Source organism: Hippocampus comes, unplaced genomic scaffold (assembly GCF_001891065.2).
Source record: "Hippocampus comes isolate QL1 unplaced genomic scaffold, H_comes_QL1_v1.1 scaffold356, whole genome shotgun sequence".
Lineage (NCBI taxonomy): Eukaryota > Metazoa > Chordata > Actinopteri > Syngnathiformes > Syngnathidae > Hippocampus > Hippocampus comes.
This window is the reverse complement of record NW_017805633.1, coordinates 35782-62510: the sequence shown is the minus strand read 5'-3', so window position 1 is coordinate 62510 and position 26729 is coordinate 35782. Positions and strand designations below refer to the sequence as shown.

The window sequence follows — 26729 nt, the reverse complement described above, 5'->3', positions numbered from 1 at the left end:
TTTGTTCTTCGTCGTGTCATCCATTTTCTTCGCTTTGAAATGATCCATAGCTGTCTGTCTGAGACGAGGGGGCGGAGTACTCACATCAGCTGTGTGCTTGGCCATTCAGTGGTATTTCAGACTCGACGTGCTATGATGATAGCTCAGTTTACGACTGCAAAACATACAGGTAACTTTGGTCTTGTCAGTGGAGCAATCTGGCAACTTTTTAAAAGTAAACTTTCCATTCATAAACTCTAAGTATCCGTTTTCGGTGTCTCGTGCTGCCGTGGCTGGCAAAACAAACGTGCGTGGACCGATGCAGCGCGCTTGTTGTTTTGTTTCTGGTTTATTTATAGAGCAACATAACATCCACTGTGACGTGTGCCGCGTTAATCTCGCGAGAAAAAAATTTAATCCCGTTAAAAGTCATTTAAATTAATGCCAATAAAAATGCGCTACACTGACAGCTCTAATATATATATATACTGTATATCTGTACACACACACACACACACCTGGCCGATCACGCATGGATTAGTTTACACAAAACGCTATTCAAATACTCGACATTCAATGAGTAATCTTCCTTTTGTGTGCACACGTACACCCTTAATGGCTTCTGTTCTCGCCGAAATTTCAAAATCTCCGAGATATGGCGAGGGCATGAGAATGCGAGGCGAGGGTATTACTGTTGTGGCGACGCCACTCGAGCGAAGCGCGCCTCAGCAGTAGATAGTCCGCTGCTCTCTGCTGTGCGTGCATCAGCGCGAACATGTACGCAAGCGCGTCTTTTGATTTCAACCAATCAGCGCCGACGCAACCAATGTCACACACGACATACGACAACAGCTAAGCTAAGCTACCCGTGACGACTCTCGAAGTCGGACGGACACGTTTTTCTGCCAACTGTGTTTCCCTTTTTGTCCAAATATATTTTTTACGACAACAACTGTCTTGTCCACGGCGTCTTTTATTCGTTCCACTGGGGTTTAGCAAGTGTGTTTATAAAAAGACAAAAATCTCTTTACTGTTACTAGTGTTAGTGCCTGAACATGGCTACGCCGTGAAAGCAAAACAACGAACTCAAACGCGTGTTCGTTCAATGTTGTCAACTAATGTCCGGATTAATTTTAGGCAATTTTTCCTGAACTCTCCGGAGAAATTTTCATTAAAATTTGAAAATCCGGAATTCCAGGAAAATCCGGAGGACTTTCATCACTGGATGATTATATCCGAAAACTAATAAAAACCCAAATTCACTATCTAAATTTTAATACTACTTAAGATTATATGAAGAAAGGAGTTTTATAAATGTTGGACAACCGAAAAGTATAAACATGAGAAGTATGCACATGTACAGCATTCAATACGTAGTTGGGGCTCCTTTTGCCTCAAGTACAGCAGCAATGTGATGTGGCATGGAGTGTGTGGCCCAGGTTGCTCCGATAGTTGTCTTCAGCTATTCTGCCTTGCTGGATCTTGATTATCGCATCTCCTTCTTCACAATACCAAAAGATTTTCGATGAGGTTAAGGTTAGGGGAGTTTGCTGGCCAGTCAAGAACAGGAATACCATGGTCCTTACACCAGGTACTGATAGCTTTGGCACTGTGTGCAGGTGCCAAGTCCTGTTGGAAAATCAAATTTGCATCTCCATAAAACTGGTCAGCAGCAGGAGGAAGCATGAAGTCAGTGATAATTTCACAGTTTACCCCCAGCGAGTCCCAGGGACTCGCTGATCAGAAAAGTATGAGTCCCATTATGCATTTAGTGAGTCCCAAATTTCGAATTCTGAAATGGTCTACTTATTCAATTGCATATGATAATAACACAAACAACAACATATACATGCAATTATAAACAAATGCTGCAAAAATTTTAATAATTCAGTAGCAGGCCTGAGGATTTCGGAAATTCATGGTAACCGTTTTTCGGTTCCGTCGGATTACCCAATGGGAAACCACGATAACTAATGTTTTGGGTTCCGTAAACGTTCATCATGGGAACCCATTTTTCTATTTTGACTGATATTCATAATCAAGAATTCTGAAATTCAAAAGTATAATGTTTCAAGGGTAAATGTTTGAAAACTATGCATTAAAAATGAGCATTACATCAGCAGCTGTGTACTCCAGGTTTATTCAACAAAATAAATGGATGGAAATATGTTGTACTCATATGGCATCATGAATACAGCATATCACAAAATCTGACTATTTTTTCCAATCTCACACTTCAAAGATTAATTTACTGGTAATCATTAATACAGGTAAATATTGATGTGGCTTGACATCCTCTATCCAAGACGATGTGTGTGTAATCTACTATCAATTTGACGAGAATCTAACACACGTCATCATTAGTTCTACCAACAGTTAACATTAGCATTACTACACCTTGTGACGAATGCATTATTCCTAAAGTTACCATGCTACAACTAGCCTATAGATCGAATGACCAACTTGCCTCGTAATCGTGCCTCGCGTCGTATCTCGCTCTCGTGTTCTGTGCATACATCACAGGTGAGTTTAGTGATACGCTCTTCGGACGATTCATACGAAAAATCAGACTGGCATTCCCATTTCTTAAATGTCGTAATTAGTAGACCTTTGTGAGGTTTTTTCGCCGCCATCTCAAACTTTCATCCGCGCGATTCCTCAGTTTGCGCACTAAAATAGCAACCCGCATGCGCACAAAACGTTATCTGTTCCCCCCCCCCCCCCAACACTGAAAACAAAACAAAACGAAAGTAAATTAGAAGAAACACACTCACACACCACAAACACACATACAGGCACAGTGAAATCGCGCTGATCACACAGGAGAGATTTGATCGCGTACAGTCAACTCGGGTGCGGTGACTTTTATGGGAGACAATTTTTCGGTACCGTCAAAATGACGCCACGGAAACGACGCGCTACCGGTTACGATCGTTACCGTGAAATCCTCAGGCCTGCCGTAGTTTTTTTGTTTTGACTGAGAAATTTCCTTGTGTCCCAAAAACGCACATTTATTTGGAACTGTGCGTCCCACGGGAAAATTATGCGTCCAGGACGCGGGACGCAGAGGTAACGAGATGGCTGGAAGTGCTGTAAAATTTCCCCAATAGACGGCTGAGTTGAGCTTGGACTTCAGGAAATACAAAGGACCAATGTCAGCAGATGACATGGGACGCCATGTCTCGCATATGATTTTCATAATCTAGTTTTCAGAGATGGTGAATTTGTGTGTTTTTTTAAATTAATTAAAAAGAATGAGCTTCCCTGCTAAAGCTGCCGCCCCCACGACCTGATCTCGGATAAGCGGTAGAAAATAGTATGGTATGATGCAATTCATTTCTTGTCGTCATTTTATGGGAATTTCTTTTGTGAGACAAATAAAGGTTTTCTTATTCTTATATACAGATGACTGAACTTGTCAGTACTATAAGTGTGGCACTCTCTTCAAAGACACTTCGCTCCAATAAAATCATTCACATCTCGATATATTTTAAAGTGGAACGATTTGAATTGGTTTCATTTGATGTACTCATGTTTTTAAATCAAAACTGATTTGCTACAAGCTATTTACAGAGATGTGCTTAAGTTGTGCTGATGCCAGCACTGTTTTTTTTAATTTTTTTTACATCTAGCACAAGGAAAGGGTTTTAATTTTCTGCACAAATATCAACACCAGCTTTACGACAATACACTGTTGTTGTGATTCAGGGCTTGTCCCATCACAGTAATTGTAGCATAGCTTCTCTTTTCTCTTATTATCTGGTCTTGCATACATGACATAAATGTAATGCAAAGCATCCTAAAAGCCTAAGACAGCAGTACACTTCCGAGAATATAGGACAGGATCGCACTAATTCTGGTGACTCAGGATGAACAAAGCAAGAGTGTAAAACTAGACTGAAGAACAGTGGTAGTGGAGTCAGTCAACTTTGCGTTGCAAATTTTTTTTGTTGACATTTTGTGTCATCATTACACTGTAATGAGTCAAAAAGGTTTCAAAACAGAAAATCATACTGAGGGCACTAAAGCGTCTCATGTGGTCAAAACAGTGAAGTGGCCAGGCATTTACTGTTCGATCATTTATGAAATCAACAAGATGATTGCTGTATGAACATCAACAGTTGCTTGGCAACAGTGATTTTCAACTTCTGCACAGTCCAGCCCTCCTTTTAGCCCCAAATGTCCACAGTGTGAGTGCAATAATCAATTTAACCTTACTAACACTTGAAGAGAGCAGCTCAAGACAAGATGAATACCCTGAATATTTTCATTCCTATCACTTTAACATATGAGTAAAAGTGGAAACAGATATTGAATAACAGTGTAAAAATGATTTTGCAAAAGTTCAACGTCAACACAATTGTAAGAAGCATTGCTGTGTGTTCCTTGAAAAAGCATCACGGGAGAATGAAAAGACATTGTAACCATGGCTACCTGAGTAAAGATCTATGCAGGCAGATCACAGGGATGTAGAGTTGCCGTGGTAACATTGACTGACTTGCAAAGAGAATTTTAAGACAGGTAACAAATATCGGAGAGATATTTCAGAAGAAACAAAATTGCAGCACACATAAAAGTTGGTGACACTTACTACAGTTATATGTTACCTGAAACAAAATTTCTGATTTGTAAATTATTTCAAATGAGAAGCTAACAGAGCTGCAAGTGATCATAGTGGAAAATGAAGGGGATTCTATTCATAAATAGTTTCATGTCAACAGTGCATGAAATTATTATTGATATAAGGTACAGCAGGTCCACATAGTGCGGAGAAGTCTATATTTAATGCATTTTGAATATTAATGGAGTTGTGAAAGCATAGGAGGGGAAAAAAAAGAGGTACTCTTCTTATTTAGCAAGATCCCACAGGTTAGACATTTCAGAGACGAAGCCGGAACTTGTGGCTTCATCCTTGTTGCTCAGTACAATAAGGGTAGCTTAACAATATATCTACACACACACACACACACACACACACACACACACACACACACACACACACACACACACACACACAAAGAGTTAAGGATATTTGGCTTTCAGGTGATTTTTGTGGAAAATGTCAAAAGTTCACGCGACAATGTGTTTTCATGTAGGTGCACAAACACTGGATTAATAATGTTTTTCAGGTAGTATGGTCTTGTCACTGTACCATTCACACAGTGTAGGGCAGATTTTGTACCGACTGGACACACCTACCTACCTACCCACACTGTAAAATCGCCACCACCAAAAGCTTGTCTGGTGACAACAATGGCTGATGCATAGCGCTCCCCTTGACGTCTCCAACATCGTTGGCAGCCATCAGTTCTGCTCAATGTGAATGGACTTTGATCAGAGAACAGCACCGAGGCCTCCTGACTGGTCCCTTGCCCAGCATAAATGTTCCCTGGCTCATGCAAGACGATGATGCCTATGCCCGGTGGTGTGGTCAGGTACCCTTACAGGTCGTCTAACACGCAGACCACACTGATGTAAACGGTTTTGAATGGTCTGACGTGACACTTGGGTGCCTCTCACCTCCCTTAAACGCGCCTGGAGTTGTGTGGCATTCATCCGGTTTCTCAGCATGGGATGCGGCCAAAGAACATCCACTTCTACATCTTTCTGTGACTCTTCCACTCTTTTGGATCGCTGTTGCAAACTGCTGATGACACTCTGTGACACTGTAAGCTCAGTGTTCACTTCCTTCAATGTCCTGTTTGAAGCATCACAATGGCAAGCTACTGTTGATCCATTGTTGGGTATTGTCTTGGTCTCATGATGTCAAAATGTGAACAGCATGAGGACAACTGTTTAAACACCAGCTCAAATTGAACCAGGACATTTGCTGTACTGAAACATTTAACACACAATCACATTAAATTCGCCTGTAAAGGTTTGAATGCATTTCAGGCCCGTCCTGAAATTTCACCTGAAAGCCAAGTAGACTTTTTGTGAGTAGTGCACGCACGCACGCACTTTTCTCTGAGTACTCCAGTTTCCTTCCATATTCCAAAAACATGCACGTTTGGTTATTTTGAACACTCTCAATTGTCCCTAGGTCTGATTGTGAGCGCGAATGATTGTTTGTCTATGTGTGATAGGCGCTCGCATGCCCGCGACCCTCGTGAGGATAAGCAGCTTAGAAAATGGGTGGCTATATATACTTATACTTTCTCTCTCTCTCTCTCTCTCTCTCTCTCTCTCTCTCTCTCTCTCTCTCTCTCTCTCTCTCTCTCACACAGCAACAAATCAATTCTCATCGCTAACTCCAAAAGAGCCATTGAAAAGAACGACTTGTTGCGAACGTCACGAAACAAATACAGTAAAAGATCTCACATGGCGGTTGACATCTAAATTACAGTGCTAAGTAAATCAAGACGACGGCTGACTGATTGACTGATGAGCCCATGCTAGTATCCATGGCTCTGGGTTGAATTGTCTGGGGGCATAATACTCCCGAAAAACTGCAAGAACTGCGGATTTCCTGAAACCAGAGAAATATTCCATCTCAGAGCACACAGCCAAAAATGATGGTTCGCCCAATACATCTCTCTGTCACTCAACAGAGGAGACAGAGAGAGTTCACACAATCGCCTCTAATGCACGAACCCTTGCCCCAATTAGTTCATTAAATCGAGGTTCCAATGTATTTTAAATTAAGTCCCACTCCAACATTTTACTTCCTTTAAGTTGATGATTGTGTTTATTGCATTCGCAAGGTGTGTGCTTAATGACGATTCGATCATCAATATTATTTTTCAAACTATTAAATTCTCATCACAAATATTGTCGAAATAGAAACTTTGTTACCTCTTGGATGGTCAGCATAGTCAGGTCTTTGGATTTCACTGGGTACAAGCCGCAAAGGTGTCTAAAAGGAACAGGGGGTAAGGAGAACACATGTTGGGCCCTCCCAAAAAAGATTCAAATATTTTCTATTCTATCATTTATGCACACACAAAACATAGCACAATCTTTTTTTCCACACATCAGTCTATAATATTCCTTGGGTTCCCCGACTTTTTCCCAACACACTCAAGGCGCCTCACTTGGCCTGGCATCGTTTCCTGCTGGTTTGGATGTCAAGTACAGCAGGATTCGGTTTGACAAGATGTATTTGACACCATCCGTTTCAAGATAAAGGTCTTTACTTACCGTGAGTTGCGATGGTATTTTCCCCCTTTGAATTTTTTGCCACATTTCAGTTTCATACAAAAGACATAAAATTTGATATTTTTGTCAATCAACACCAAGTGAGATGCAATCATGTAGTGGAAAGAAATGTAAACAATTTTTTTTTTTAAACCAAATTTTTTAAAAATTTGAAAAGCAGGAGGGGCAAAATGATTCACCTCGTTTTTCTCCGTGCAGACAACTGAGTCCATGGATTTAATCATGTATTAAAACATTCAAACTATATAGGTGCATGGATGGAATCCTCTGTAATAGTTTACAACGATGCTGACGATATAATGTACGGCGTGGCCAACAACGCGACAGAACAACCTTAGCAATGACAATGTAGGACACCACCCGACTGTTACGTGTGCGCTCTGTGCTGGCAGGAATGCATGGACCGAGTAGGTAATCCCATCATGCACAATTTACAGCACAGCATCGGATTGCAAACAATAACACTAGGCTAATAACCGCAACCTATAGATCTTAAATTGCTTTCAATCCCAATGGGTCTCAGCTCCACTCTATGTCAGGCCGCGCAGGCACAACATTATCCGCATCCTAGGCATCTGGCTTGTACCTGTATGGTCCAACATACGCTTGCCAACAATCTCCTGTTCCTCAACATCTTCAAACAACTGGATGCCCTCAGATAAGTTTGAAAAGTTGCTTTCCGAATTTATTTCTGACTGACTTTGTACACTGTTTGTTGCTAACCAAGTCATTAGAGTAAAATATTTTGCAAATATATCTTGAGTCACTGTGAAGCTTTACATCATACGAAACTATAGTTTCGTCGCTGATTGCTTCATTTCGCTGTCTGTTTGCTCATGTTTGCCCCGCCACAGAAATGCACTTGAGACAATGACCAGACTCAATCTGTACAGCCATGAGTCTGGGTGTCCATGCTACAAAATGCCTGCTACAAGGTACAGAAGGCTCACTGAAAGCAACAAAAATCATTTGATGGCAGTGATTGTTGTGCAAAATATCAATCATTTTTAACCAGGCCTGTTTCATTGGTTAGTTTTTCATTCATTTTGTATTTATGTTTTCTATTACTCTCCCCCTTTTTTTCTGTTGTTTTCTTGCATGAACAGAAGGCTACCAACAATTTTTTCCATGTGCGTCGCAGGAAAATAGTGTAAACCAAAATTTTAAGTGTGGAAGATGAAAAATGTAATAGCACTGACACTGAGCTTGCACATCTGAACTCCAGTCATCATATTTTCCCCTATTGCAATAAAAATTCAGTTCTTAATACTGTATGAGACTCACCAGTGGGTAGTAGGGACGAAGTTTCCCCGTGTAGCGATAGCCAGGCCATGGGTCTGTGTTGATGTCTTTTTCCACACAGTTCTTACATTCATTCTGATTCTTGTCCTCCTCTGACCAAACAACACAGATTAAACACATTATAATTACAACAAAATATAAAGCATTTGGCACAGGAAATAGAAGGCCAATCAGTTTTTAAGTTGGCTAAGAATAAGTGCCGCATTCATTTGGAAACAGAAACAACAAGTGACATCACAACTGGCAGATCAAAACAACCTGTTTTGCATTAAGATTGTTAAATGACTCCATCTCTTTTGCTAAAAATCATTACGGGTGCATAGTTAAGCAAACACCTGTTTCTAACATCCGGGCCATCATTTTGCCAAATACATTTGGCCTCATAAATAAAATACAAACCTAATGGTTCTAAACTGTTTTTGCATTCATTCAACGTAATGCATTATCAACATAAGAATGCGTTTTCCATCTTTATGAGTCCTTTCAAGTATGCACTGAGAGCAAGGGCGTGCGTGGTTTGAGGTTATTTTTGGATGGGCCAATCACAATAAACTGCATCGACAGATTTGTGAAGAGTAACAGTGTTGATATTTGAGTTTCATCTGATCCCACTGGAAACATTTGTGGTGATAGTAATAATTGAGCCATGCAGACTGAGTAGACGTCTCAATGGGCGATCGCCGCACCCTCCCCTCCCCCGCCCAAACATTTGTAGCGTCTCCCGGCCGCACCCTCTACTTTGTCTGATTGATTCACACGACCATGTAATGAGTGTCGTGCAGTATTAATTGGGATTCTAAGGATACTTTTTTTAAATTGGTACTTTAATTTTTTATGAGATTATTTTGATGGAGATTGAATTCATAATTATTCATTGATTTCAAAACGTAGTATTTATTCAATTACTCACAACTATCATAGCCTCATTGATTCGTCCTTGCACATTCAACACTATCATTACACACTTTTGTCAAGTACAAAATGACAAAGATCACGAGAAATTCAAGGCTCTTATCTGCACCTTTGATGCCTGGCATCTTTGCACACACTGAAGCTTTGAATAACCCTGGCTAAAATTCAAAGATACAAAGATCTAAAGACATGTTTTGCCGTTCCGGCACACATTTCCACATTACATAGCATGACTCGGATCTCAGGTTAGCTCAGTTCCAAGACCAGAGATGAAAGTGGACTTTTCTGAAAATTCCGGAAAAAATATTAAAAAAAAAACACACACACACACACACACACACACACACACACACACACACACACACACACACACACACACACACGCGCACCCGCACACGCACTTGTGTACCCTTTGTGGCTTCCGTTCGGGCCGAAATTTCGAAATCTCCAAGATATGGTGAGGCCATGAGAATGCGAGGCGAGGGTATTACTGTTGTGGCGACGCCACTCAAGCTAAGCGAGCCTCAGCAGTAGATAGTCCGCTGCTCTCTGCTGTGCGTGCTTCAGCGCCAACATGTACGCAAGCGCGTCTTTTGATTTCAACCAATCAGCGCCGATGCAAATGACATCATACACGACAACAGCTAAGCTAAGCCATTATGTCTTCTGTCGTTATTACACAAACAAAAATGTCTTTACTGTTACTAGTGTTAGTGCCTCAATATGGCTATGCTCGTGAAAGCAATACAACGAACTCAAACGCGTCTTCGTTCAATGTTGTCAACTAATATCCGGATTAATTTTATGCAAATTTTCCTCAATTCTCCGGAGAAATTTTCATAAAAATTTGAAAACCCCGGAATTCCGGGAAAATCCGGAGGACTTTCATCTCTGCAAGACTTAAAATAACAAGATAGAACCAATATGATCAAGAGATAAGGAAGGGTAATGCTTTTGATCACGGAAGAGATGGCGCACTACCAGATATTGTTTTTCTACTTTCTTCCTTTCAAAATTTTGCTGCTGTAAATTGCGAATTTCTCCATTGTGAGACAAATAAAGGTTTGCTTAACTTAGTTTAAAAAAAAAATTCTTGAAACCATGAAAACTTAACTTGAAATTAATTTGGCGTACTGCTGAAAAATGAGGGCGCCTGGCAGCGCAAACTGGTCACTGAGCCCGAGATACTTACTTGCTTTTTTGTGCAGCAACTTGTGAGATGCCCAACTCCCTTTGAAACACTCCTGGAAATGAAAAGAGAAAATAAGAACTCCCAGAAATAAATTACAGGATTCTTGCTTTGGCATACTGGATAAACATGAATAAATAAATCCAGTAGGTGATGACTCTAGGCTTCCATTTTAAGTCTTGGCTTCTTTTGTTCCATGAGAACTAAAACAATAAAACAGGGACAGCTGCCGAACTCTGCAGCTTGTCAAGCCATCTCCTTTAGGACAGACACTCATCTAAATTACTTGCTGGTCATCAGCGGTGCAGTTTGCAAAGATTACACTCTTGGGCATAGTTTCTGTAACAGACCTCAGAACACTGTTTTTATTCAAAGAAGCTGCCACCTGTGCAGTTTTTTCGTCTTGATGTCAAAAACAAAACAAAACATTCAGACGCACAATTCACGGAGAGGGCCAATAACCAGGTAACTGGTTTTGGTTGCACATCCAAAATACAATCACAGCATGATCCTCATAGGGTCTAATACAGGGGTCGGGAACTTATGGCTCGCGAGCCAGGGGGGGCTCTTTTGATGATTGCATCTGGCTCGCAGATAAAACAAAATATTCTCACTTGTTTAATCCATCCATTGACTTTTCACTGGTCATGTCCTGTTCAGGGCTACAGTTGGCTGCAGGGGCAATTTTAATTGGATGATATTGGCCTACGTCGACCGTTGCTGTGGAAACAGGTAAACGCCCCCTTCTGAATCAGCCCGCTCAGTCATTAGCTCAAAGCTAATCTTTTGACGAATAAGATGGCGAAAAGAGAAAAAGATGACGAGTATGGTAGACTTCAGGACGAATGGACCGAAGGATTCGCCTTTGTGGAGAGAACAGGTTCTGTGATGTGTCTAATTTGCAATGACAAAATAACATTGATGAAACGGTCGAATGTAAAGCGGCACTTTGACACGCGCTATCAACAATGGCCGACTGGAGACTTCTGCAAATGACATCACTCGCCGGAGAGTGCCAAACAAAAGCATTTCCGTGGCTATGGGTCCAACTATGAACCCGGGTGGGTTGTGTTTGAAAAACTAACGAAAGTATGCTTGAAATAGTTTTAACTCCAAGTATTACTCAAAAGATGGTTGGACAAGTTTACTTCACAATTTACCTTTAATCGACATTGGATTACAGTGCAAATTGATGAGTTCCTATGACAGGTCACCGCATTTTAAACATCACGGACGAGATGGCGCACTACCAGCCATGAATTGTTGTCGAGTTTGGTAGGTTTGTAGGCGTTCAAGGCAACGTAAACAAAAGCGGGCCAGCTGAGTATCACAGCACTTTCAACATCCTAGATGAGAGAGATGACCAGCAGGACCTCTGTGGATTGTTGTCAGGTCTGGTCGGCAATGGAGGCAACGTAAAGAAAAGAGGGGCAACTGAGCTGAGGTAAATGTTAACAGTGAAAAGAAGTGGTTCAGAAGATGGATGGATAGATGGATGACATGGCACTGTGTTCTAGTGTACTTGTTGGAATACAGTAAATATTCCCACCTACGAACTTCTGTCAAGCAAAATTTCCTGACCCGGAATGAAAAACCCATGAACTAAAATTTTGACTACGATATTACATGAACTCAAGCAAGTCCCGCTCGATACTACAGAATAACTGTGTCCGCGCTGCTATTTACTTTCATTGGATCCAAAACAGTGACCTGTAAGTGACTCAATTCGCAGGAGTTCTACTTGAATCGCCAACGATTTTTTTCCCCAGTCATTTACATTTACATCCTGTAAATCGTAGCATCCAAACAAAGAGGAACAATAATGACCGTGGAAGAGAGAGTGCAATGCATCCGATTACCTGTTCAGAGTAAATTGCTTGTGGCTCGACGGACAGTCAAGTAAACGAACGTTTCCTGGAATGCTTTACCTGTTATCGTGCTAAAAACCATACGCTAACTGGACAGTTAATTAGAGAGAAGGTGAGTTCCATAGCTCTAACTATGGGTATCGAGGACTTCGAAGCGTCCTGTGGCTGGCTTCAAAAGTTCGTTGCATAACATCAGCTTAGCAATGCTGTCTTGTCTGGTGATCGAGGTGACGTAAAGTTAGAGGCAGTGAGTGAGTGGAAAGAAGAGCTACCAGGTCTACTGGTTACTAAACTCATTGTGTCGCAAATAGTCCTCATTTTGTGACTAGACTTCTTATACTGTATTTTGTTCATATACCTGAACTGTATGATGCTTTTTGTGTTATAAACAGTTGTTGGACCATATATTTTTGCATTTTATTGCTTGTTTTGTTACACATATATTTTGTTAACATACTTGCATGTTCATAAAGCACATGTATGTTAACTGTTTTGTTAAGCGCTTTGTTACAGCTGCTGCTGTTGTGAAAGCACTATATAAATCAAGATGCATTGTATTGTATGTACCATCATCGTTTCGCACATCAGGAAATTCTGTTATAAGGAAAGATTGGACAACGCAAACATGATTCCGTACTAGAGAAAACTTACTGTATAGCGAAAGAAAAAGAGAGAGAGAGACACACACACAGACACACACACACACACACACACACACACACACACACAGACTGTCTAATAACGTTAGTTACAGTATTACAGCATTTTTTAAAATGTAAGTTGTGTATAGATTGTATGTATATAATCGGGGCAAATTGAATCGTTTATGTCATAATCACACTCATAACGATGAATTACCTAGAACGTGTAAGTTGTTGGTAATAGCTTTGCCCACAATGTTACGAAGTGCCAAGATGAGGGGCAATAGTGTGGTAGAGAGAACAGTCGCGCTTCGTCAACTTCGCTAGCAGTTTATGAAACAGCCATGCAAATCAAAAGCGTTTTTCGGTACAGGCTCCCAACAAATATTTGAATGCATAGAATTCTAGAGTGTTTTACCCAATCGTGATGTTTGAAATCACCGATATCAGCCAACCGGTCTTGAGTTAGCAAGGTAGTTAGGGCAGTCTTCAAGCAAATGTGACAGAATTAACTGAGCTCACAACGGAGTGTTAGCAATCATAAACAATGTTTATATCACGAGGCCATTCTCAAACGTCTGACAAAATAGTTGTGGGATTTTAGAGAAAGCACACTTTCGTCGCTTTCCATGTAGCATGACAGCTACATAGCAGCCTCGTGATGATACAGGGCCCGTTGGTGAGCTACAACAGCGGCCTTTTTGAACTTGTCGAGTCGACGGCGACGCTTTACCTGGGAACAGAAATACGAGCCTTGAATGCCAAGCTTGATACATGTGGGACATTGGAGTTTGGCGTCTTTGCTGCAGCATTCCGTCTCGCACTCCCTTCTCTCCTCCGTGCTCGCCATGCTTTCGCCTGGTTGAGGGGTGGAGTCCCGGCACCGCGCCGGGGAAGGGAGGAAGCAACCCGAAGCACCCAGCCAGCCGGACGCATGCGGCGCACCGCGCATGTCCGCAGCGACGCTGCTTGGTGTGCTCCAATCAACAGAACGTTTCCTAACACAGATTTCTAAAATGGCGACTGCCGAACCGGTGAGCACTTTCTCGAAAAACTTTAAATGCCTTATAGTGGTACCGCTTTAATGAAAACCGTGCCAGTTGTACGTCCGAACAGTTGTCAAGAAATGCATACGGGCTGGCCAAGTTGTTTTGGCTTCAAGTTTAAGCGAGCTTTAACTACGACCTGTGCTTAACGTCAAAGCAGTATGGACACCTCGCAACTTTAAGCTGACGTCGAGGACTCGCTGTCCACTTTGCCGAAAACTAGTCAGTCGGCGTGACTTAACTTTGTTGTTTGGAAGAAAATACCCAAATGACAAACAAAAATGTAACTATAAACACACACTTTTTTAACTCGGCGTGTTGAATATTTTACATTGAACCCGATTGTTGCTCAGTGGTAGAATTAGTTACCTCTTCACTTTTACGACCTCTCCGACAATTTCTGTCACTGACTCGCGTTATCTCAATATATTTAAAGAGCCGATTTGAAGACATATGGACTTGAATTGTTTACGTTAATAATTCAGTCAGTACAATAGCACTTCGTATGAACGTCATATTTAATCCCAAAAGTTGTCAGGACGAAATTATTAATTTGGACAGATCAAATGTATGCCTTTCAGATGCAGAGTTACATGTTGTTTCCCACATAGCATAATTCTTAATTTTCAATTATTTTGGAAAAGGAGAAAAAATAAATTAGAACACTCACTGGTATTTTTATTGGGTATTTTCCTTTGAACATTTTTTTTACAATATCAATAAAAATACCAATCTGTGTGTTTTCTTGTTTTCTGAAAATATTAAAAATGGCTTAGTTGATTATGCTGTGTGGCCGACGATCTAGTCTCTGATCACATGGATTTTATAACTGTAATTTACATTGAAATACATTGAACTTAAAATGTACTTTTCGGTCTGGCCTCCTGGTTTTCTGCATTAACATAATTTTATTCATGACAAAGATGGCATGCTACTCCTCTCAAATTACAACCTTAAACAAATGTGAAGCACCAATTTTATCATAATGTACCCGATAAACTGCCAAGTAAAATTCCCGCCCCCCCCCCTTTTTAATTTTTTTTTTTTTTAAAAGGAAACCAACCCAAATCCATCCCTCCCAGAAGAGGATGGAGCTGATGAGGCAAGAGAGACGACTGCTCAGGAAATTGTGAGCCCAGAAGCCTACATCAAACACCCGCTACAAAACAGGCAAGACTCTGGCACAGTTGAAAATGTATCCGTGACAGTCAAACATGTTAAAAATAGAGAGAAACATTACAAAAAATGGAAAAAAGTGAGTCAAACACACACACATACACATAAAAAAAAAACCATTAAATTAAAGACAGAAATAAAGTAGGAAATTGAGACAATGGCGAGGTAATGAAAGCAGAGCAAAACCGGTGCATTTTGAAGAGTTATTTAAATGATGGTCGGTCACCGCAGTCACATATGTATTGTGGAAGAGAGTTCCAGGTTTGTGGGGGTCGGGGGTGGGGTGGGATTTTGGAGGGATTTATGGGTGAGAAATTGGAGTTTGAATTGATGACGTGAGGGAATTGGGGAGCCAAAATCTCTGTTCCCTTATCATGGGTGGATTCGAAAATACCCTCCAAGTGCGCTGCTTCACCTAAACCATTCAGAAACTCAGAATGTTGTTAAAATGTGTCGTTCGGTTATTTAGAGTGTCCCAAAAAATGGAACCCAATATAGGCAATACAAGAAACGTAAACGTAATTATTTTCTGCATTCAGAAAATAATTGAGAGCGGCACACGCTCTGCACCCCGGCAGCAGGCGAGGATGAGGAAATTTACACTAATAACTATGTTCATGTATTTTTTCTTTAAAATTAAAATGGCTGACATTAACTAGAATCCCCTGTCGCATTATAGTCACAGGTACAATCCTAGTGGATCAATGCACCTTGTAAATAGTTGTCGTCTTCTTTTAAAGAAGACAAAGAAGAAGCACTTCTGCCAGAAGTAAAGAAGTGCTCATTTACAAGGTGGATTAATCCATCAGGATTGTGCTTTTTGCTACAATGCGACATGGGATTCTGGTTAAGGTAGGCCATCCAGGTGCATCGTGACTCTTCTCACATTTAAGTTGAATTTAAATTTAATTTTTTTTATTCTTATCCCAACAGATGGTCTCTATGGTTCTTCAAGAATGACAAGAGCAAAACATGGCAGGCCAATCTACGACTCATCTCAAAATTTGACACAGTTGAAGATTTTTGGGCGTAAGTTGCAATAAATCTCTTCAGTATAAGGGAGTAGATGCAGAACTGCCAACTGAATCACTGAATGCTACTCCGTTGCGTCCATAACATTGAATGTTACTGACATATAACAAAAGAAGTAAAAAAAATCATCAGTCACATTGCTCAAACAGGTTCAAAAAGAACAAAAATAGTTAGCGCAAATGCGGCGCTCTTTAGCGGGTGGCTCCGGTGACATAATGCCTCACTGCTTACTCATGGGCAGTGGAAGCTCACGGATGAGTCCAATGTTAGCCGATAGCCAACATCTTGAGGCTAACCTTGGTTGCTGTTATTCATATCAGAGCTCAACACTGCGACCAATATGGCCACAAACGCGGGCAACTTGCAGGTTTTTTTTTCTGCATCAGGCAACAGTTTATTTGATGTGCACCATTCAAAAAGACATGCCAAGGCAGCTGCAACATCAACTACGCTGTCATTGTGTGATACGGCACAAGTCTCCAGTGTTGCTCACGAGACACAAGGTGCATTCAGGTGCAGTGTGACATCAGACAGAAAAAAGTCCCATCAATCCATTGAACGTTAACAACTGCAAATATCTCAACAATGACTATCTATCAATCTATAAAAGCTGACATATGTAAAGAATTATGTGGGGGGGGGTAAAATTTTAATTAATTTTAATTACAATTAATGGTGCATCTCGTCTCTTGTGTTAACAATAACTAATCAAATAACTAGGCTCCCTTTCTCCATTTAAGAGGTTATATCAACCTTAATGAATCAAAATAGAGAATAAACCTGCCATAGTTTTTCATTCATTCATTTTCCGAACCGCTTTATCCTCACTAGGGTTGCAGGGGGTGCTGGAGCCTATCCCAGCTGTCTGCGGGCGGTAGGCGGGGGGACACCCTGAATCGGTTGCCAGCCAATCGCAGGGCACACAGAGACGAACAACCATCCACGCCCACACTAACACCTAGGGACAATTTCAAGTGTTCAATCAGCCTGCCATGCATGTTTTTGGAATGTGGGAGGAAACCGGAGTACCCGGAGAAAACCCACACAGGCCCGGGGAGAACATGCAAACTCCACACAGGGAGGCCGGAGCTGGAATTGAACCCGGTACCTCTGCACTGTGAAGTCGATGTGCTAACCACTGGACTACCAGTCCTCTGCCATCGTTTAATTGAATTTTTATAACATTTGCCACAAAAAATGGGGCTTTAAATAAGTCCTGCATGTTTCCAGCTCTCCCGGCTGCAACACACCTGATTCAGATGATCAGCTCCTCAGCCAGCTGTGAAGCAGCATTAGAACGATCCGGATTATTTGAATCAGGTGTGTTGCTCCTGTGAGAACTGGAAAACAGGCAGGACAGCAGCCCTTGAGGACCGAGCTTGGACACCACTGAGTTAGTCCCTTTTAAACAGGCAGTAAACTTGAAATATCAGGAACAAAACACTGAACAAGAGTAATATTTAGAGCCATACTGTAGTATGTAGCAGTTTTATTTTCATTAGCCATCTCAGTTTGAGAATAAATTTCCACATACCCTCTGCAATGTGGTCACACACAGCTAGTTGGTAAACCCCGTTTTGGAAAACTTAATCCAAAGCACTGTTGAGGGGCCAGACTTGATTGATGATGATGCTAGGCAGCTCTGTGAAAATAATTGACATTGTTACAGTATTATATCATCTTGAGTCACTGTCAATCTTTACGTCATATGATACTACGGTATGCAAATTGAGACAACTACAGTGATCCCTCACTTATTGTGGTTGATGGGGACCGGGACCGTGCCGTGATAAGTGAAAAACTGTGAATGAGGGTTGCCCCCCGCCCCAAGGAATTTTTGTGTAAGGGTATGTCGTTAGCAGCATTTAAAATATGTAAACAGTGATTATACTTTTCATATTTGAGACAAAGACTACAGCAGTACACATATTTACTTAAATCTTTAATTATAAAACCTTCTACAGTAATTAATTAGCATTGCCTTCTGAGTGAGGCGAAGAGACTTGTGTTGGTGGAGGCGGCTCTCACTTTATGCGCTGACGGTGTAGCCGCTGTTAGCCTCCATCTAGCTCCTGGCCAGCTTCTTTTTTTTTCGCGCGCAGCCGATGTGTTTATGATAAGACAATTAATCAGTATTGATGAGGAGGAGGCAAAGAGACACTGCTGCTTTTTATGTACAAGCCCATTCACCCTCTCTCCCTCTCTCTCTCTCTCTCTCTCTCTCTCTCTCTCTCTCTCTCTCTCTCGCACGCGTGCGCTCTCTCCCCCCCTGCCGTGCACGTAGCAAGCACAACAGAAGAAAGTATGCCAGAGAGAGGCAGGCAAACAAGAGTTAAGAGCGTGATGAGACACACTAATCAGAGTCAACACGGTGCTGAGACCCAAGTGAGGAAGGTGCTGGACAGGGTTGCGAAGATGTGCAGGCAATCAGCTCACGGGATAAATCCACTCATTCGTGCTGTCATTGGTCGACGTCGCACCGGGAACCAATCATGCGTACAGGCATCTACAAAACCTCTGAGTCATTGAGCATTTTTTTTCTAAATACAGTACTTTGGGGGAAAAAAAGCGATGTACTGAACCCGCGATAAATGAAGCGCGATATAGCGAGGGATCACTGTATGCATCAGCAAATATGGTCATGCTGTACCTCTCAAAAAATGGGTGCGACCAACTGAAAAAGTTGGTAGCACATGTGCTACCCGTGCAACAGTTGGTGTCGAGCTCTGCATATCAGCAGCAAGGAACAAGGGCAGTGGCACAAAGTGAAGCTTCATCACCGGGTCATTATGTCGCATTATGCGCAGATAACGGTGTGCTAACCACAACTTTATTCATCGTAGAACAATAAACGCCACACTGCACTGTGTTATTACTGTCGTAAAACTTGTTGGAATATGCCAAACAACCATGGCTTGTTGAAGCTTAGCTAATAGTGAGTGATCTTTTTTAATCATTCTGGCCAGTCAGCTGGGATAGGCTCCAGCACACCCGCGACCCAGGTGAGGATAAAACGGTTCAGATAATAGATGGGTGGATGCTTTTTATTTTGGTCCTTGAAAATGTCTTCATGTCAGTGGCACTAAAATGTTTTGTGACTGCTGCCTTGATTTAAAATGTGCATTGTTGGAATGTCACTGCTAAGTAAATACTTCAACAATCTTGATTTATTCTTTGCAGCAGAAATATTTGTGTAATTACTTTGCGTTGCTTTTAGTGATGTTAGTACGCAGTCATAGCCATTAATGCGATTTAACTAATAATCTTACGCGACAGTGATATGAACAAATCAAGATATATCCCCCGCTGTAAAGTTCTAGAAAAAAAAATAGAAAATTGGACAATTCGGAAGTTGGAAGTGATTTTTTTTTTTTTTTTTTTTTTTTTTTTACCCCAATTCTAACTCAAGTCAGTTTGATTAACTACTGTTCCATGTCTTCCCAGTCTGTACAACCATATCCAGTTGTCAAGCAATCTCATGTCAGGCTGTGATTACTCCCTTTTTAAGGTTTGTCTGATCTATTCATTTATAGTATGTATGTCTTGAATGACGTAATGTGATGTATGTTAATGCTTTTAAGTTTCCACCGAATTTACATACAAATGAAAGAATCAAATGGGAATCATTATCTTGATAATGTCTCCAGCCAAGTGTGCTAAACCACTTATTTTAAACATAGGTGTCAAACTCAAGGCCCGGGGCCCAGATCTGGCCCACCACAGCATTTTATGTGGCCCGCGAAACCAAATCAAACATGTCAACTTCCATGATCCTTTCTAAAATGTCTACCAACATTTTAAATTCTCATATGAAATAAATAACAGATATATTCTAAGCATTATCTTGTTACCAAACCCCTCATGATAGTAACTTAAACAATAGTTGAATCAACAGTTATTCTTGACTTCTATAGATGGTTTCAGTCATAACAGCCCTCCAAGTGAAACGGTAACTAAAATGTGTCCCCGGCTATAAATGAGTTTGACAGCCCTGATTTTAAACATTTCAAGGTTTTTTGAAACTACTAATTAATTAATATCTTATTGTTGAGTATAAGTAAAGACATTGTAACTTAAAAATTGGCTTTTTAGCCTACAAATCTTTATACTCAACTCAACTTTATTTATAGAGCTCTTTAAACCAACAATAATAATAATCAGATAGACAAAACTCTCTGAATGACATGCCACATTCCATGCTACCAGTGAACATTCTTTTGATGGTGTGTGTGTTGTTGACTATAGAGTAATGTACAATGTGACACTATGAGTATAAGCAATGTGAAAACGGTTGCTGCAGGATGGTATTGAGCCCATGTGGGAGGACGAGAGGAACAAGCGTGGAGGACGCTGGCTGATCCCACTCAACAAGCAGCAGAGAAAATTAGACCTGGACCGCTTCTGGTTAGAAACTGTAAGTTTTCGCTTTTGACGGATAACAGATAGATGGACTGGTCTTCACCACATCTAGCTTTGATGTTTAAATGACACTCTCAGTCATTTTGAGAGTAAGCAGCAATGACTAGGATACAGTGTGTCAGATTGTACAAAAAAAAAAGTCTTCCACGAATCTTTGTAGAGAGGTGGCCTATATATAGGTTGTGGAAGGAGCCATAATATTTTAGTGAGCAACTTCATAGTAAGGCTATGTTACACAATGTTTCCGTCAGCTTAGCCAGCCTTGGCCTCTTAACTCATTCAATTGCCATGACGTATGAATACGTCTTTGACAACCTGCTACAGCCACCTACCCATGACGTATTTTTCCACGTCATTTCATTTACTTTGCGCCATAGTGTGCAAAAAGGTCTGACGCAGCCTCTGACCAAGGGTCAGGCTTGTCTGCCTTGTAAATCATTTAAAATCTAACCCAACAGGTCGCAGCAGGTGTCAGGGAACAGCCAGTATCATGCTGCAGAACAAGTAGAAGTAGAGGGGGAGGGATGCATAGGGTGGAGCTGTGGAGGAACGTAGAGTCGGGTGGAGTAGCGTGTAGTTAGTAGAGGGTGCATTCGAACCAGTAGCGATGAAGAAATCTAAACAATTAACCTGTGACGATTGCTTTTGGGGAAGGAAATCTTCCACCATGACGAGGGAGAGGACTTTCTGAAAACAGCAGGACACTGTCGTCCGTGCAAAAGTAAGAAGCACCCATCAAAAGAGGCACCCATCAAAGAGATTGTTTTACTTCTTTTCATGGTTCATTACATCAGTTTAACAGAGTGCAGATGAATATCATTGCTATAAAAGTCTTCTCCATTTTTTCCCCCCAAAAAATGGAAATCTGATGAAATTTAGCTATTTTCGAATGCTGTTTTTCCCTTGGTATTGTTTCCTTTTTTGTCTTCTTATATAAACTTATATAAAATAACGGCCGCTTGTTGTAAACATTGTTGTCACAGTCAAATATTTGGCATCTTCAGTCACTGTCAATTTTTACATCAAACAAAATTTCTTGTATATTTAAACATAAGTCATGCTTTATTTTTAAAACATCACCAATGCTGAGACTTCTGGTTTGGGCAGCCATGGAGTAATAAGCACGTTTGCAGAGCTCCTTGTTCATTTACGGCAACGTCGGACTTTATGCATTAGTATTTTGACAAGTTGGCTCTGAGTTAAGAGGCGTTGACGAAATGCCTAAATCGAACAAAAAGTTGGTTTCACGGCTTGAAACAACCCACTCAGACGGAGACGATTTCGCCCAAATGACCCAGACGGCCGCCATGAAGCCGGGGAGCTACAGGCTAATGGAGGTACAGACGCTCCCCAGCTAACGAACGAGATACGTTCCGAAGGATCGTTCGTTAGCTGAATTCGTTCGTAAGTTGCTTCAGTGCTATATTTTGTATGGAATGTATGTTTAAGGCTTATATAAGTATGTTTAAGGTTTATATAAGTATAATAAAATGAAGTTTAACTTACTTTTGGAAGATTTACTCGAAGGCTTAAGGAGATGATGGACGATTGCACAGTTTTCTTCTTTTTCTCATCATAAATGATGCAGTAGCACTGTATGGCATCATTCATTTGATTTGCAACCTTTGTGCAACGTTCAATATTTGGGTCTTGCTGCTCGAAGAGTGCGATGGCTTTATCTATGAGCGAAAACCCCTTGGCCAAGAGTTCCGTCTCAAACTTCTTCATGGGGACAGGGGTTTCCTCCTCCTCCTCCTCTCACAGCGCCTCACGTCGGTATTAGCGGCGGAAAGAAGTACTACAGTACTCGGAAAAAGGCGCGCAATACAAAATCTAACTTACAGCATCTCTGTCCGAGAACATTTTTCGACATACCTGTACCCGCAAAAATGTTCGTATGTACCATTGTTCGTAACATGAATGTTCGTAAATCGGGGAGCGCCTGTACAACTAACCTACAAATGATGAGACAAGAATTAAGAGAATTCCCACGTGAAAGCGCTGGTGAAGATTGCACGACTGTCTTGTGTCCTATGTGTTGTGTTGTGTTATTTTTGTTATTTTGACTTCAAAATGGCGCCGCGAGAGTGGCTGCCTTTCCAGCAGCTCCTATATTTTGTTGTTCTACTTCTTCCTTTCATAACTTTGCTGCTGTGAATTGGGAATTTCTCCATTGCGAGACTAATAAAGGTTTTCTTATCTTATCTTATCTTAACACTCACCGCAACCAAGAACGAAATTAAGATGACTAATATGGATACAGTTGTGTATGAGTGGGCATGTGAGTATGTGTATGAATGCGTTTGTGTGTGTGTGTGTGTGTGTGTGTGTGTGTGTGTGTGTGTGTGTGTGTGTGTGTGTGTGTGCGCGCGCGCGTGCGCGCGCGCGTGTGCGTGTGTACAAAAATGTTAATGGGAAGGTGTCCCCAATTATGGTGTGTTGATGCAGGTAAGGCAGTTTTGACAGGGAAAATTATTGCAAAATTGGCTTCACAAAAGAAGCTCGGATGGGAAAAAACTAGAAAAAGTATGACATCAGTTAACAAGCATAAAAAACAAAAAAAAATGCTCAATCGGATGCTTTTCAAGACAGAGTTATCATGAGGTGGGGCTGCAAAGCAACAAGAAAATTGGCACATAAATTAAGGAAGCAACAAGCAGAGGGGGTGTTGCATAAAATTAAGGACTCGATTACCAAACAAATGAAACATGACTTCAAGGATATTCGAAGATATTTTGTAAGATATTAGATGGACCTTTATTCTCAAGGTGTCCCTGAAGGCGGGGGAACACCTGACGCCATGTTGGCATCACTCAATCCTCCCAATGGTCTCAGGAGACCAGAATGAAGTTTTAATGGCTGAGGCGACGATGGTTAAATTACAGAAGGCAATCTCTTGACTAAAGCCGAACAAATGCCCAGGCACAGATGGTTTCCCATTAGAGTGGTATAAGACTTATAGTGACATTTTATCTCCACCATTATTGAGAACTTTAATTGGGTCCAAGTGAATGGAGTGATCCCCTCTCCTGGTGAGAGGCGATCATGCCTTTGATACCGAAAGAGGGGAAAGATGAATCTGATTGTGCTAATTTCCACCCAATTAGTATTTTGAACCAAGATTCTAAACGTTTTACATCAATTTTAGCAAGGCCGTCTAAAATCAATACTTCCAGATATTATACACTAAGACCAGGCTGGTTTTATTGGGCAAAGACAGAATTTAACATAACATAATCATATAAAGGCACATTTTAGAAGCTGTTTTACAGGGTTTGGATGCAGAAGAGCCCTCTTTGTCAATTGGTCCTTTTTATACAAGGTGCTCCGGAGAATTGAATTTTGTGAGAACTCCACAGGTGCTGCGTGATAAACCAGTAGCCAAAGTAAGGCTAAATGGAGGATTAATGGATTCTTTTGGTTTAGAAAGGGGACGTCGACAGGGTTGCCCTATTTCCCCACTCTTATTTGCCATCTTTATGGAGCTCCTTAGTCATTTGATAAGGCAGAGTGACAAGATAGTAGCGATCATGAGTTAAGTTATAAGTTTGCCCTATTTGCGGACGATATATTAATATATCTGAGAAAACCATCTACTTCTTTCCCGGAATTGCTTTCGACCCTGAGGATATATGGAGGATTTTTGGAGTAATACCCATAAATCCCAGATATTGTCCTATAAGTACCCTCCCAGCCAGTTGATGAGAGAAGAATTCAATGTGAACTGGGATTTGGAGTCAATTAGATACTCAGACATGAATATCTCCTTGCCCATATTAATGCTGATCTGAATAGATTTTGTTCCCTTTTAAGGATTATTACAGAGAGTGGAAGCAATTAAAATCGATGTGTTGTCATACCCAAGGATATATTTCAAAACTTTGACAAAATAATATCCCGATTCATTTGGCAGGGGAAGAGGCCAAGAATTTGATTTAAGACTTTTCAGCTTGTGAAAAACAAGGGCGGCTCGTCTCTTGCGAATGTGATGAACTACTATAGGGCAACTCGGGTCAAGATTTTGGTGAATATCTGCAATCCATCCTATAGTGCGAGGTGGAAAGATCTTGTGATACAAGCGATCATAGGGGATGCTGGGTTGGTCGACTGTCTATAAAGGTGTTAATTAAGATGTGGCATGCAATAGTAAACCAAGGCAAAATTCATAGACCATATTTGCTCTTCAGATGAATCGAGTTTGACTCCATTTTTTACAGAACAGAATGGATGCAAGATTTAAAAACTGGGTTGGAAAAGGGTTAACGACATACAGTGACGTTTTTGAGGGAAGCGTGTTTCGACAATTCCAAGACCTTAGAAATGATTTTGGATTGAGTACCATATTTTCCACACTATAGGGCGCACCAAAAAATCTTCCATTTTCTTAAAAGCTCACCGAGCACCTTAAAATCCGTTGCGCCTTGTGTATGGTCATTACGGTAATATGTCGACCCCTAGATGGCTCCTTGCTGGAGACATGCTTACAATGTTATAACTTGCTGTTGGTTCAGTGAACTGTGTCACTGCTTATTTAAAAACATTTTTGTTGCAGCTCCGAAAAAAGGAGAGCTGTGGTGTTGTTTTTTTAAAACGCACACTTTATTAATGGTTTTCACAGTCTCAACAAATACAGGTACGTTTTTGTCTGTCTCCGTGCCTTCTCTTCTTCCGTTCGACTCGAGAGGCGTTCATGACCGCCTCGGAAAAACGTAAATTAACTATTCGTTCAATGAAACTACGAAAATTGAAAATAATGCATCAAAACAGAAAATCAAGCGAGGAAATCACAAAATAAATTCTATAGCCCCACTGCAGAATTTATTTTGTGATTTCCTCGTTTGTGAATACAGTACACAACAAAGGAATAAATAAACACTTCTGAGACAGTCCAGTCTCTTCCAATTTAACTCAACTGTATTTATAGAGCACTTTCAAACAGCCATTGCTGCATACAAAGTGCTGTACATGGAGCAACTAACATATATACAACAATAAAGCAATAATCAGTAACAAAGATGGTAGTAGACACCAAACAGTAAAACTAGATCAAATTTACTGACATCTGATCGTTCTGTTGCAGCTACGGGGCTATAGAATTTATTTTGTGATTTTCTGTTTTGATGCATTACTGTATTTTCAATTTTCATAGTTTCAGTGAAGTAATCGTTAATTTACGTTTTTTTGGAGGCGGTCATGAACGCCTCTCGAGTCAGGCGGAAGAAGATAAGGCACGGAGACGGTCACAGACGTACCTGTAGCTCCATCTAGTGGATGCATTGTATATTGCACCTTATAATCCAGTGCGCCTTTTAGTGCGGAAAATACGGGAATCAAGATTTTTAGCGGTTTCTGCAACTTCCAGTTCCAGCTCCAATGACTTGACAAGGCAGGAGCACAGCATGCTGTAGGTGCTGTGGTAACAGCAAAGCCTCGCATTTTCATGTCTTTTGGGAATGCCCGGTTATTTCCAAATATTGGAAAAAGACGAGGGTGACTTAGGTTAGAATCATGGGAATAGTGGTTACCCTGACTTTTGAAGCCCCACACCTGGAATTGAAACCTGATTCGATTTATGTTGTGCACCAGGCAGGGTGCCACAACAAATGGGGACAAAAGAAGGGGCGAGCATTTATGCAGCCTACCAACAGAACCGAGGTGTAGTAGCCCCGTCGTTCGGGGAGACGGTTCTTCAGGCTTGCGGTTCGCTCTTTACTGCCCGGGAAGGTGTGAGCGAGCATATCAGTGCCACACGTGTCCCAAACTGTTATTGCCGCTCGGCCGTATCTGAGATGCCCGGCGATTGGAGCCTTCCGCCTTATCGGTATCCCCTCCTCGCTCGGCCGTGGACGCGGGATGCCCCGCGAGCACCTCCGCCTGCCCACTCCGGCAGCAGCCGCCATGGGTGAGCATGTGCGTGGCCGCCACCACCAAGCGGCCTAACGCTGGACTCATTCATTCTTTTTAAGAACAAAAATGACAAATACACCAGCACATCAGTTTGTCCCCC

At 41.3% G+C, this 26729-nt stretch overlaps 2 protein-coding genes across 2 annotated transcripts in view; one reads left to right on the top strand and one right to left on the bottom strand.

The window, feature by feature from the left end:
- metap1 (methionyl aminopeptidase 1) overlaps nt 1-14024 on the bottom strand; it is a 22566-nt gene extending 8542 nt beyond the window's left edge. Inside the window, exons 1-4 of the mRNA XM_019881685.1 lie at nt 13783-14024; nt 10544-10595; nt 8422-8531; nt 6775-6835 (exon numbers count right to left, since the gene is read on the bottom strand). Coding sequence (XP_019737244.1) covers nt 6775-6835; nt 8422-8531; nt 10544-10595; nt 13783-14001 — 442 coding nt within the window. The 5' untranslated portion in view covers nt 14002-14024. The remainder of the gene's footprint in view (nt 1-6774; nt 6836-8421; nt 8532-10543; nt 10596-13782) is intronic.
- LOC109522855 (eukaryotic translation initiation factor 4E-1A-like) overlaps nt 13976-26729 on the top strand; it is a 15747-nt gene continuing 2993 nt past the window's right edge. The window contains exons 1-5 of the mRNA XM_019881686.1: nt 13976-14083; nt 15150-15265; nt 16205-16300; nt 19748-19811; nt 20604-20717. Of these exons, the coding sequence (XP_019737245.1) occupies nt 14000-14083; nt 15150-15265; nt 16205-16300; nt 19748-19811; nt 20604-20717 (474 nt within the window). The 5' untranslated portion in view covers nt 13976-13999. The remainder of the gene's footprint in view (nt 14084-15149; nt 15266-16204; nt 16301-19747; nt 19812-20603; nt 20718-26729) is intronic.